General features: G+C 42.9%; 1 protein-coding gene across 1 annotated transcript in view; it reads right to left on the bottom strand.

The window, feature by feature from the left end:
- The window catches only part of Lrig1 (leucine rich repeats and immunoglobulin like domains 1), a 100198-nt gene that overhangs the window by 61445 nt on the left and 24414 nt on the right, over nucleotides 1-14339 (bottom strand). The window contains exon 2 of the mRNA XM_052174379.1: nucleotides 1624-1695. Within this exon, the coding sequence (XP_052030339.1) occupies nucleotides 1624-1695 (72 nt within the window). The remainder of the gene's footprint in view (nucleotides 1-1623; nucleotides 1696-14339) is intronic.

The raw sequence follows: 14339 nt of genomic DNA on the forward strand, positions 1-14339 counted from the left end.
CATGAGAATAGGGAAAGCAGCTATTTTGCAAACTGTATCAGTGAATAAAATTCAGATTTCATTAGATTAAGCTGCTACAATGGAAGAAAGACTAGCCACCAAAGACTTTCATCAACTGCCTATAGTAAAAATGTATAGAGAACTTAATGATTTGCTAAATTGTCTTTAATAGAACTTGATAATGACTTATAGTAATTTATATAAATATTCATGAAAGAGCACAGAATACACTGGAAGGACTGGAGGGTTGGAGAGGCCTGACAGGATGGAAAGATCAGGTGGGGAGGGGGAGCTGAAGTGAGGTTGAGGAAGGAATGTAGAGAGACAGCCAGAACTGAGGGGCACTGGAGAGGGAGTTTGGGAACCCACTGCAGCAGAAACTTCCTAAAATGCAGGAAAGTGATCCTAATGAAGTCTCAAAATAATGAGGGAAAAATTTTAATTTATGCAACAAAATATTTTTAACTGTGAGAAGTACTGTGTAAACCAGATATAAATCCATAAATACCTATAATTCTAAGCATTTGGGAGGCTGAGGAAGAAGAATTATGAGTTTCAGACCAGCCTAGGCTACACAGCAAGACTGTGTGTGACTAAAAAATACAAGGAAAATAATATACATTTTGATTCTAAAATTATATGCACGTATGTATGTAGTTTACAGCAAGTAATCATGTTGGTTTTATGCAACTTATGTGAAATTTCTGTAAAGTTGCTGTGGGGCTAAAATTCTTGATAATTCCAATGGATGTATCAAAGCATAAATTTTTATACTAAAAAGAATGTCTGGGGCCTGCATTAAAGCACGCTCAAGAGGCAGCAACCCGGTGCTCAGCAACTGTGAACTTGGCTTGCTAGGAGGTACAGGGACGAGGAGCCTCTGTTGCTCAGGTTTTTATGCCAGGTTCGTGGAAAATGCAAATGGTGGGCTAGCACTAGGCACCTCTGCTGACTAAACTATTATACCTCTGTGGCACCTGTGAGAATGTACCAGCACAGGCGTGTTCCCCAATTAGGCAACAAGGCTTTCTATCAAAGGGCATACTCTTACACTCCCATTGGGCAACCATGATTTCCAGTAATACTACACCCACTGCACTGTGGCATGCCCTTCACAGAAAACGGGGCCTGCAGCAAAGGGAAAGGAATTTACTATGGCACCCGTCTATCTATGAGGGCTCCACTCCTCAGCCTCCCTTGGGTACCTGAAACTCTCTATATAGTCCTTTTCCATACAAAAGTCAACCATAGTAAGAGACTGACAATAATTAAAAGAACATTACATAATAAATGTACATAAATAAAAATAAATTTACATAATAAATGTAAATTCTATGTGAATTTGATCTCTTACACAAAATCTTACTGTATTTTCATCTTTTCACTTAAAGGAACCGCTTTAGAGCTTCTTTTTTGGCATATCCTATTGTCATATCACTAATCCTGTGTTTTGGGACCATTACTAGGGAAATCGGTATTATGTAAACACAAGCTGACCATGTGCAAATGTTCCTTCCTGTAAGTTGAGACCAGCCACCTAGGAGAGTGAGAACAGTGCAGTACGAAAAGATTTGCCCCAGATCTTTCTGCCCTCCATCCCTATAGGTTTGAGGGGACACTCACACTTCCTGCAGATTCGTCAAGTCCTCAAAAGCAGCAGGGTCAATCTCGGAGAGTCTGTTGTAACTCAGGTTTCTGGTAAAAGAGAAAGTGAAAAGTATTAAATTAATAGTTGACATTTCATCAAAGACCAAGAAACTGTTCCTCACTCACCAAGTCCTCTGCCTGGTGGCCTTCCAGCCTGGGTCCTGTTTTAGGAACAGACACACTGAGCTTTATAAGCAGTGCTCCTCTTGCCTGCTTCAGTGCACAGAGCCAGGCTGGGAACCGGCACTGCCAGAGCTGACTCACGCAGACTTCCAATGCCAAGTAGCTAACCAACACTTGAGAAACTAAGATGGGCCAGTACTAATCCAAATGCTTTGTACTGGATCAAGTCCAGGCCACTCAGTTTTTAAAACTGCATGTATTGGGACTAGACAAAGGGTTAAGAGTAGCTGCAATTCCTGCAGAGGACTTGAGTACCCAGTACAAGGCTCACAAATACCTATAACCCCAGTTCCAGAGGACCTAGCACTCTCTTCTAATATCTGCAGGCTCACACATGCTATGGTACACATACATATACTCAGGCATACACATATAAACATTTTTAATTACATTTAGTGTGTGTGTGTGTGTGTGTGTGTGTAGGTCAGAGGACTATCTGTGGGAGTTGGTTCTTTCCTTCCACCATGTGTGCCTTTACTCTCTCTAAGGCAGTGGTTCTCAACCTTCCTAACGGTGCAACTCTTTAAATACACTTCCTCATATTGTAGTAACCCAAACATAAAATTATTTTTGTTGCTACTTTTTAATTTTTGCTAGTGTTATGAATCAATAAATTGTAATGCAAATATCTTTTTTTCTGGTAGTCTTGGCAACCCCTGTGAAAAAGTCATCTGATACTCCCAAAGGGGCTGTGACCCACAGGCCAAGAACCATAAAGCAGATCCTCAAGGACATTCTTCTGTTTATTTGTCTGTTTCTTCAAGACAGGGTTTCTCTATGTAGCAGACCTGGCTAACCTGGAGCTCACTCTGTAGACCAGGCTGGACACAGAGATGCACGAGCCTCAGCCTCCTGAGTACTATGATTAAAGGCATGTGCCACCACTGCCCAGCTCAAGGACATTCTTAATGGCTTTTGTTGTTGTTTTGAGAGAGGGTCTCCCTTGCTGGCCTTAAACTTGCTATGTAGACCAGGCTGGCCCAAGAACTCTGGGATCACCCTGCCCCTGCCAGGGTTAAAGTAGCACACTAACAGGCCTAGCCTTGATGACTTTTTACAAATTAATGTTTAACTAAAGTATCAACATCAAGAATGAAAGAGAGAGAGAGAGAGAGAGAGAGAGAGAGAGAGAGAGAGAGAGACACCAGATGTCAGCACTTCATAGTCTAAGCCAGTAGTTCTCCGTTCTCCACAAGGATGATTTCTCTCATCTCTCTTCTCTCTCTCTCTCTCTCTCTCTCTCTCTCTCTCTCTCTCTCTCTCTCACACACACACACACACACACACACACACACATCAATATCTAGAGATATATTCATCTGTCAGCAATGGTAGAAGGTGGTACTAAGATCTGGTAGATTAAAGTTGTAGATGTTCTCAAATATCCCATCAAGCATAAGCAGTCAGTGTCACACAAGCAGGTATCCAGTACCTCAGTGTTCATTCTCAGACTGAGAAATCTTAGTCTAAGTGAGAATTTAATGCTAAAAAAAGTGTGGGGGCATAGACATTTAGATAATGAACAGATTTAGACCCATGACTATTTATGAACACAGGATGCCTGCCATCAATGAATAAAACTAGGAATGACAATCACAAGAAAAGGAAGCCAACTGGTGGGGACACAGGTCTCACTAACGCCAGGCAGGGAAGCCACACAAGAGCAGTGTTCAAGTGACAGCAGCCATCCTGTTCAGAACTGGTCAGACCTCTCTCCCTTCCGCTGCCTGGGGAAGACAGTTGTAGCTGCAGACAGCAAGCTCTCGGCAGTCCTCAGTCAGCCTCGCTTCTTTAACCACACGCTGACCACACGCCAGGTTAGCCCATCAGGAGCAGAACCACTACAGGTGATGGAGATGGGCTTCGCTGCCTTCCGGTTCCCTGCCACAGGAGTCCACCCAGGCCTGTGGGCGCAAGAGACTAACATCTTTCATCTTGGCTATTAATTCCATTGACATTAATGTCAATTAACAATGCTACTAATCATAAATGGTAAATATCTTTTAAACTTACTCTGGAGACGTTTCAATCAATACTACCCTAGAGCTGATAGCCATTTACTGTGAACTCAAAGACATTTATCTAAATAAAAGTCAAACTGCGCTTGAAACAAATGGCCCATCTGTGTTCATGGCACACTCTGAATTAAAAGCAATTTGTCCAGAGATTAAGTTACCATAAAGATTGAAGGTGGTAATTTTTAAACCACATACTGAAGTCAAGTATGAACTTGACTGTGCTTGGGAGGTATTTATTAATGAGAATGTAGACATTAACAGCTTAGACCTGGGAAAGAAAAGCCAGTTTTGAGAGAATTCTCTACATCATGAAAGACTGCCTGGACTATTGTTTTCTGATTTGATCACATTATCATAAAGGGTCCTCTGACCTCTCGGGGCAGGGGTAAAGGCAGCACAAAACTTACATCATCACAGGGACTTGGCAGGGTGGAGCTGAAGAGAACTTAATAAAGGCTCTCAGAAGCCCCAGAGCAGGTAGAAGGGTTAAGCAGATTGGGCTGCTGATGGACCAAGGTAGCAAGTCCACCTACCCACCTTCACAGGCAGACACAAGGGCTAGTGCTGACGCCAAGCTTGGATTTTAAGAGAAACTCAAAATCTGAAGTCTTATGAGAAAAGTTTTCAGTTCCTTAAAAAAAAAAAAAAAGTAACCAAGGAGAGGTCAAGCAAAACCTCTCTGCCAGCTGCCGCGCTCGGCCTGAGGACCACCAGCTTATGTCGGGACCTGGACCCCAGAAGCTACAGGCCCAGAAGGCATGGGCCACAGGAGGGGCTGGGGTTCAGCAGGCTTTCTATAGTTCACAGATGGCTTCATTTTGAATACTTGGAGATAAAATCATGTCTCTCCTTTCCCACACCTCACATATCCATTAAAAACCATATACCCAATGCTCTTTTCTTGGAAAGATAACATAACTAACTTTCAGAAACACTAATTAATTCTGCTTCTTAGAGCAGACTAAGAAAAGAATCTTTACTGACACTGTCATCTGGAGCTGAGGAGCACCAGGACTTTGATACCAAGATGCTATTGATCAGCAACAAAGAAAAGACACTAAGTGTGTTAGCCCTCACTGGGTCAGCCTGGACAGTCACTGAGGCACAAAAGCTACAGACCAACACACATGCCAAGGGACCGCCTAGAAACGGCCATTCTCCCACAGTACCTGTGGGCAGCACAGAGTGAAGATGCTACAGCTCCCAGCCCCGGGAACTGCTCCTGCCCCTGGACAGAGCTACTCTGGCTTTTAAGTTTGAGGAGTGGTCCCGAATCTCTGAAGGAACTGAGATCTCAAATGCATTACCAGGAAACAGGGAAAACATGTTAATTCCTCCATGGAAATCTAACATGGAATAAAATAGTCATAAACATTGGCCAAAACACAAATCCCCAATACTGCTTGTTCATTGTTATAAGATGTATATAACCATTTGTATGTTTCTGCTCGGTGACCACATACACATTCAGACACACCCATCATCACCATCAGTATCAACTTTTTCACCATAAAATTCCCAATCCAAATTTCCCTGGCTGTGCCAACCATCATTCTGTCTCCATAAACTCTACTCTAGGAACCACATGTAAGTGGAAGCACAGACATGCGTCCTTTTGTGTCCTTTTGTGTCTGGCTTATTTAACTTAACACAAATGCCTCCCAGGCTCATAGATGAATCTCATTACATGTCAAACATGTCTCATTGTTTTTGATGGTTGAATAATACTTCTTGGTATAAACAGTCTACATCTTACCTATGTACTGTCTGAGTATCTGTTAGCTTGTTTCTATTTTGGCTGGTATATATAAAGCAATTATGAGTACAGTGGGGGTTTTCTCAAACTTAAAAAAAAAAAGTAACAGGCTTTTTAACCACTTGCCCTGTATTCTTACTAATAATAACACTTATTTTCCAATATTAAAAAACATATACTTAGCCCACGAAGCCAGCAGAAAGAAATATGATGTATTTCCCATCCCAAGAACAGTGAAAGGGTTAACTACGGAACTCTGTTCCTCCAGGTGGCAGCTGACATGCACACACATCTAAAGCATCTCACTTATTTCAAGGAGCATGGCTGCCCCTTCCTGCCTGACATCTGAATGGTTCTTCAGTGAAAGGTTCAGATTCTCCTGTCAAAACAATCCATCTGTCAGCAGGACATACTGTCGAAAGTACTTCTGCACCTTTCGGTAGCTCACAAGGAAAGAAACCTCGGCAGTTTAGTCCCTGCCAACTGCTGCTTTCACTTAGTACCATCAGCCATTGTCACAACACAAATTGCCCCTGTTCTTGCACAGAGCACGCACTTTTGTCAGCTAATCTGCTGAAAGATGGTCGTACGGCCCACCATTTGCAGAACACACAAGAGGCAGGGCTGCAGAGAACAGCTCAAGTTTTATTCAGGCGTGTCTGAAAAGCACACTGTTTAACAGGGCAGGATAACCCTGTGCTGGCTAAAGCACATTTCCCCAGCAAGCTCCCCGCCCCCAGGCCAGACAATTTCAATAGCTGAGAGATCTCTACTTTAAAGAACACCAGAGCTGACCACATGGTCGTTCATTGAAACCACTTAATATATCAAAGTATTAGCTCAGCTCCTCATCGCATTAACCATATTGTAAGTGCTCAACAGACATATGTGGACTGCGTGGAGGTGTGCACTTCAGTTATCACTGAAATTTCTGCTAAACTGCATTAGAACCAATGCATCTAAGTTGTAATACGACCACTTATTCTAACTGAAATGACAACTACAGAAGAAAGATGGAGTTAGAAGTTAATCTTAGGGGTCAAGGTGGCGCACTTGCCTGGCATATGTGAGGCACTGTCTGACCCCCAACACCAAGCAGAATAATGATAATGAGAACTCAGGGCTTGCTCACGACTCAAGGTCCTCAGCTTGACTACCAGAACTCCAAATCTGCTTCCTAATCACACAAGAGCTTTGTTCAAAATGTACAGTGATATTAATAAACTAATCCAAGTCTTTTTTTTTTAGACAGAGTCTTAGTAATGTAATTCAAGCTGGCCTCAAATGCACTAAACAGCTGTGAGCGACCTTGAACTCTTCATCTTCCTGCACCTCTCAAGTGTTCGGAATTGGGTATGCACCACCAGTCTGGCCCCAAGTTCTTCTCGAGCAAAGTTCTTAACTTTCCCAGCAGGAAATGGACCCTGGAAATCCCAAGTCCCTAGGAAGGTGACTCTAATAAAAACTGCTCCAGTGTAATGCTATAGGCTTAATCAGTCTTTACATAATCTGACCAGCACCTTCCTGGATTATAGCCTGCACCACATGTTACAAACTTGGCGAGCACGCTTCAAAGTTGGCGAACAATAATTCATTGACTTCTCGGAAGCCAAGGGACAAGAAGTTGCACTTATTTTTTGAGTAAGCTGTAGTGGGAAAGTAACCTCACTTCATTAGACAACACAATTAGCATTTCATCCCCGCAAACAAGCCTCTACAGGCAAACTCACAGTGAAACACAGCAAAAAGAACAGTTCTGGTTGTGAACCTTGACAATTCAAAGTGGAAGGCGTTGGTCCTAAATCTGTGAAAGCATTCCCTTCTGAATGAGGTTTCCCTACGAAGTTTGGTTTCCAAGTGAGTATACTTCCCATTACTCAGCCCTGGCTGGGCTCCTGGACTACACAGAATTTTGCTTAGTTTAAGCTTTCAGATATTTGCTAAAGTGAAATACAGCAGAGGAGAAGTTAGAGACAACCGAATGGCTGACTTCTTAATACCAGGAGGTGCTCAGATCTAGCACAGAAACTCCTTTTTCATAGTTCTGTATGCTCTGGCCATTTGTCTCTTCTTCAACCTCAGAACTTGTAGCGTTTGTCACCTATTACAGAGGAAATTACCTGCTTAGAGTCAGGAAAGCAGGATTGCTCCTTTTGAGAATTCTAAAGTGCAAGAGCTGTTCAAGCCATATGAGCCCTACACATTTAGTTTCTTCTGTGTCTGTACCTTCTGGGAAATAACTCATCACAGAGCAACCGCCAACAAAATCACTGCTGTGGCCTCTACACTCATTTCCAAGGTTTGTGAATATAGGGAAACACTTTAAATCATAGACAACACGTTCTTATCTCTATTCTAATGTAGATGCTTTCCCAAACCCACAGTGAACAGCCTGTTAATAGACTTTATTAAGAATGATACACTTGCCACTTAAGCTAGAATCATCTATCTGGAGCCCTTACCCAAGGGACCTCACTCAGAACATGCTCACTTTTAAGCAAGCGACAGTCATGGAATCCCAGAGCAGAGGTTTAGCGATAGAATACCTTCTGGGAATAAGGAAATGGGAAGAGAGCAGTGTCCCAAGATACATACCACTCATCCTGTGTTTCTGCTTAATACAACTCCAGAAAGTTGGTAATGGTTTCCAACTACTTCAAATTCTACAAATGCTACACAGACCATCCTCCCTGAGAATAAGGGAGCCTGAAAGGTTACCCAAAAAAGAATCTAACACACACCCATAACAGCGTAGCCATATGAGGATGGGAACACACCTACTCCTCTCTAAATCAAGTCAGTTAATTAGGGTGGGCCTCTAATTTTTAATAACTCAAAAAAAATACAGTAGCCCAAACTGACCCTGAAAGTGTTATATCCAAGGATGACCTAGAACTTCTGCTCTTCCTGCCTCTCCCTTCCAAGTCCTGGGATTAGAGGCTTATATCACCACATCTGTTTTATGCAGAGCTAGAAAACAAAACTTTATGCATGCTAGCCAAGAAAATTTACTGAGCACCATCTACAGCCTGGAGCCTCTGAATTTCAATGCCAACTAATGCTGCTCTCTCTATAACTTCAGAAGGTCTTATACATACTCTCTATCCTAACAGTATATATCATTCCCATGGTTAATCTGATAGAGACATACATCTTTTCCCCTAGTAACCAATAATAATCAAATTCAACAAATGTTTGAGAATATGTCTACCATGAAGACTTTCTGTAATTTTTCTAGTTATACATGTGTATATGTGTATGTGTACACACACACACACACACACACACACACACACACACACCTATAAGTATCTATACATATAGATGGGGCTGGAGCGGTGACTCAGCAGTTAAGACCACTGACTGCTCTTTCAGAGGACCTGGATTCAATTCCGAGCACCCACATGGCAGGTCATAACCACTTGTAACTCAAGCTCTAGGGCATCTGGCACCTTCTTCTAGTTCTGGGGGCACTGGACACATGTGGTCCACTGACAGACATGTAGATAGCACCCGTACACATAAAGTATTTTTAAATGAATAAATAAATTCTAATATAGATGAGGATAAGAAGTTATCTGTCTGAAGATTACAATGTATTATTTATTGATCAGGTAGGACTCCTGACAAAAAACCATAACCAAATGGCTCTCAGAAAGAATCTCACAGAGGTACAATAAAGGTTGCACGCAGGTAGACCTCAGCCAAAGCTGAACTGCAGAGAAATGTGTTTGGAAAAAATGATTTCCAAGCACCCACATGGCAGTTCACAACCTTTTGTGGCAGCGTTTCCAGAAGGATCAGACACCCTCTTCGGGCCTCCACTCGCACTGCATGTGGTAGACAGGCATACTTACAAGCAAAATACTCAAACACATAAAAATAATTAATAAATAAATGACTATATGTTAAAATAAACAAACAAGCCCAAGCTATCTCCCCAATGAGTGTGTTGCAGCTTCTCAAGAACAACCATGGTGTGGGCTTTTCTGTACCAACAACCTCACCCTCTAAACTCATTAGCAGTATCAGCTTTCCCTAGTAGAGCCTAGCACCCCTGGGATGGGCACATAAAGTCCAGAAGCATCCAGGATAAGGAGATCTGCTGTGAGGAGAATGATTTAAAAAACAATGCTGAGGCAGAAGAGGTGAGGAGGAAGAGTCCTGAGAAGTAAGACTCGAGGAGCAAAGAGGCCACAGAGCAAACCAGTAAAGCAATCTGCTAAAGATGCTGACTGACTAGAAAGGAAAGGGCAGGGTGGCAAAGAGGAGCCCAGAGCTTCCTGGCCCTCCTCAGGCAGGTGAGACAACAGTTACTCCTATCCTAACCTAGTCTCATAGCCCAGACTCTCCTAAATGCCAATCACTGGACCACTAAAGTCCTTTCCTCAGAAACAGAATTAGCCACTGTTCCTCCAGGTTAACATTTTATCCTGAAGCACCAGGACACCGGAAATGTTTCCAGGCATCACAACAGACAAACAGCATTTGCTTTCTGCATCATACCTTACAAAAGAGATTCCAGGATCTGCTTTCCTTACAGGATCTTTGCTTGGCCATATAGTAGTGATGTGATTGGGCATTTTTTTCTTTTTTTTAAATTTAAGCATGCTTGGTGGAGACTGACACTGAGGAGAAGCCACAATTTCCCAGTAATAGTCACTTGTTAACATTGTGCACCATTAACACCTATGAATGAATTAATTCCATGATGAGGGTGCACTCCAGCCCACAACTGCTGTGGTTGGTGGTCACTTTATAAGCAAAAGGCTTTCATTTGTGCATGGGATGGCTGCCTGTCACAAGCTTCACCCCACACACAAACCTGCCACCAGAGGAGTGTGACCGTGACCACTGAAGCAGGGAAGGGGACGGAGCGACACTATTTGGTTTTTTTGTTTGTTTTTGCTTGTTTGTTTTTTAAGATTTATTTATTTATTATATGTAAGTATACTGTAGCTGTCTTCAGATACCCCAGAAAAGGGCATCATATCCTATTATAGATGGTTGTGAGCCTCCATGTGGTTGCTGGGAATTGAACCCAGGATCTTCAGAAGAACAATCAGTGCTCTTAACCGCTGAGCCATCTCTCCAGCCCTAAGAGGAGGGACATTATTTGATTTTACCATTAGAGAAGGGTTTCAAACAGACTTAGAAATGGGAGTGTCAGGGAAGCAGGGTTCCAAGTCCAGTCCCTCAGAACTGCCTTTTCCCTGGTCTATTAGCTCTACAAAGAAATTATAAATTCACCCTCCCAGAGTCTAAATTCTACAGGGCTTTGAAAATTCATTATCTGCACAACAGTCACTCTTGGGCCATAATCTACTTTTTGTAGTTTAAAACATGGCTCCACTCAGAGTTGGGCACTTCATGACCCCAAGGTGACCACCAGATCTGAGGACAGGGCTCATGTCTGTCCACTCACTAAGAAGCTAATAATGCTCCCAGGGAGAGGATGGAAAAGTAGCTTCCAAATGCTCTACTGAAACAGGGAACTAACTTTTGTCTCTAGAGCAACAAAAATCAGTTGAGCAAAGGGGACAGAACATGAGGGCCTGAGAAAGAAAGATGTGTGAATCTGGTGAATAAATTTGGAATCCTGGGTACTCCAAGTGCTTTGCAAAGTCCACCAAATGTGAGTTCTCTGGAGACAGTGTGTTTCCTGAGCTCACAAGACAGATTTAAAATTCACCACTTAGGGTATGCATAGGAAGATGGAAACTACCCTGATAGACACTTCTGAGGGGCCACGGAATTTAGCTGTCAACTCTGGTAGAACCACCGCCCACAATGCTGTGACCAAGTTCCTGTTCCAGCACCTAAAGTGATTGTGTGCTTCATGCCCAGACTCACATCTATGTGTTCAACAGTATGAATGAGAGGACAGCCCAATGTGCGCAATCGCCATCTTTGCACAGCTCTGTAACGAGCATCCCTGATCAAGGCGGCCAAGGTCCACACCCGACTTTCTGGCAGAAGAAATAAATATGCAGTAAGAATGAAGGCCCCATGGCTCATCACTCTGAGTAAAATAGGCATTCATCAAAACAAACAAAATTCCTCTATCTGCACCACCCACCACAGACCATCCTAAACACCAGTTTCCAGCTTCCTAAAACTGGAAAATAAGTTTTTATAGTTTTGTTTTTAACCCCTTGGTTCTAATTCTTTTTCTTCTACCATAAACCAGTTGGGGAAAATACCAGTACAAATCTCATATCGCAGAAACAAACAACAACTTGATACTCACTTCTTAACATGTAATAATCAAGAGTTTTCAATATTTATTTGTTCATTCATTCATTCATTCATTGTTTTATTTCCTTTGGAGCAGAGTTTCTCTGTATAGCCCTATCTGTGATGGAACTCACTCTCTAGAATAGACTGGTCACAAACTCAGACATCTACCTGTCAGACATCTTCCTCCACTAAAAGGGAGGAAGAAGGAAAGGGAAGTGGTGTGTTTTAAACAAATGCATGTGTACAAACTGCAGCTGGCCTTAGTGTTATCAGTCCCTTGTCCCTCTCTCTACCATATAAAATGCTTTAATAGGCACAGGGCACAGTGAGTGTAACAACTTTCCCATCCTGTAACTTCTTATAAGGAAAACCCTTGTGAGTGTTCTGTGAACGCCCCTGGCTTACATGTGCCCTTGCTAACTAACTAAAGTCATACCTGCTGCCTGCTACCATCTCTATATGATATCACTGCGAGTCTACAGGAAGCCCGGAGCGTCAGAATCTATAGCACAACATAGAAGCCCGTGTTTACTAGAATTTACCATGATGTTCCACATTACACATGGATGTAAGTGTAAGGTATCTGAAAACATTATTTTCTAGACCAAAGGCCTCCCCTTCTTGCCTACCCCAAACTTGAAACTGAAGATTACTCAAGAGCAGTGAGCAGAACTCACAAGTAAATCAACCAAATGAGGTAAGAGGATTTTACCTCACGGCTCCACAAGCAAGTGCCATCTTCTGCATCATAGGGAGGCATGGACAGTATGAAATCCTATGTCTATAAGCTAGTTAGTAAAGTTGTTAGCTGCTGGCCATGTGGCTGGCCTCTTAGAACTGTGTCCTCAGTAAAGTATTTAGCTAGATACCCCCATGCCTCCCTGAAGGCGAAAGCCAGTTTCCTTTTCCTTTCTGCAACAGTAAAGCATCACAAGACACTGTGAACATGAAAGACGGCCCACAGCATTATCTTCTCCGCCTGAGAAGCAGGGACAGTGGAAATCACTCTGCTTCTGGCGCTGACATCCCTGACAGATACATCATCAGCGTCTGACTGAACAACAGTATTCCAGCACGCACCATTCACAGACTGCTTTCTACTGTCCCAACACGGGCCTCCCTTTTCACTGAAATTATAAGTGCAGAGAATTCAATGCTGTGTGTCTGAGACCTCTCTGCTCTAATACACTAAAATGCTACCACACACAAAGGAAAGCTGGCTACAAAGCAAGGTTTTGTTTTCACTTGTTCATCAATGAGGCTTATGATAGCATGTCACTCCTTCTCCACTCGAAACTTACTCTTCTAGGTCACTTGCTCCCAAAAGACAGGTCTTAGAGAGTCAACTCTGCCTGCTACCTTATACTTTAACTGAACGATATGCTACTGTACCTATGGGATAGGACCAGCAAAGGTGTTTAGAAGTCCTAAGAAAATCACACATGAATGACCCCTTTTTGAATTCTACTTAAAGGTAAAATCCTAAGAAATAGAACACATGTACCTAGACACTTGGTATCCTGTACATACAAAGAAGAGTAGACCCTCAGATCTAGATACTCTAGAGCTTGTGTATGCAGGGAGAGGCAGAACAGTCAATCCACAGAGCATCTTCCCATCAGAGCAGGAAACCCAAGCCCAGGGTCTCTTCAGATGCAACCACTCCTGAGCTTGGGCCACTGGCGCTCTGCCCTATGGGCAGCTAGAACTTCTATCTACAACTTTCTACGTTAACAGTCCCAGCTCCACCAACCACACCTTTTCAAAGATGGTGTCAAACCCGAGTTGCTGATGAGCCTGCCCTATATCAAGTGACTCTAGCATGACTGCCCTGCCCATAAGCACCGGAGGGTAGAGAGGTGGCTTGCTGGATCGACCACACTGACAAGACCAGCATTATCTTCAGAAATGTCGGGCTAACCCTGTTCCATAAGAGAAGTATGGTTTGGGATTCAGGCACAGTTCAGGAGTTCAGTGGAGCTCCATATCTGTATACAGACAGGTCTATCCATGCTTTCCCTTTCTTATCTCCATCCCACCACATCACTCTTCAAATTCAACCAGCGTCACCAAAGGTATTCCCAACCAGGTCGGCCCAATGACTGCCAAACTACCAAACTGTGTGGGTGACTACCCTCCCTTGCAGCCAACTCAACCATGATCAATAAGCTAAAGCGAGTTGAGATGAGGCAAGGCTTAAGTCTGCACGAGCACAAAGAGAAAACCACGAACTCTCAAACCCCGAGAACCAGTGTAGAAAAGCACCTGCACAAACTTGTCAGGGTGGTTTATAAGGTCATGAGCACCTGAGAAAAGATCTTTTATTCCTAGGAGCATGAGACAAATGGTAGGCCTGTCACACTACTGGTGTCAATATTTATCTAAGGCCTGGGTATTCATGATGGTATAAAACCAGGCACCTTTTCAATTCAGCCATTCACATAATTTGCCACTACAAAGCCCCAAAATAGAGATTCATTTACAGCTTGAGTTTC

Source organism: Apodemus sylvaticus, chromosome 2 (assembly GCF_947179515.1).
Source record: "Apodemus sylvaticus chromosome 2, mApoSyl1.1, whole genome shotgun sequence".
Classification (NCBI taxonomy): Eukaryota; Metazoa; Chordata; class Mammalia; order Rodentia; family Muridae; genus Apodemus; species Apodemus sylvaticus.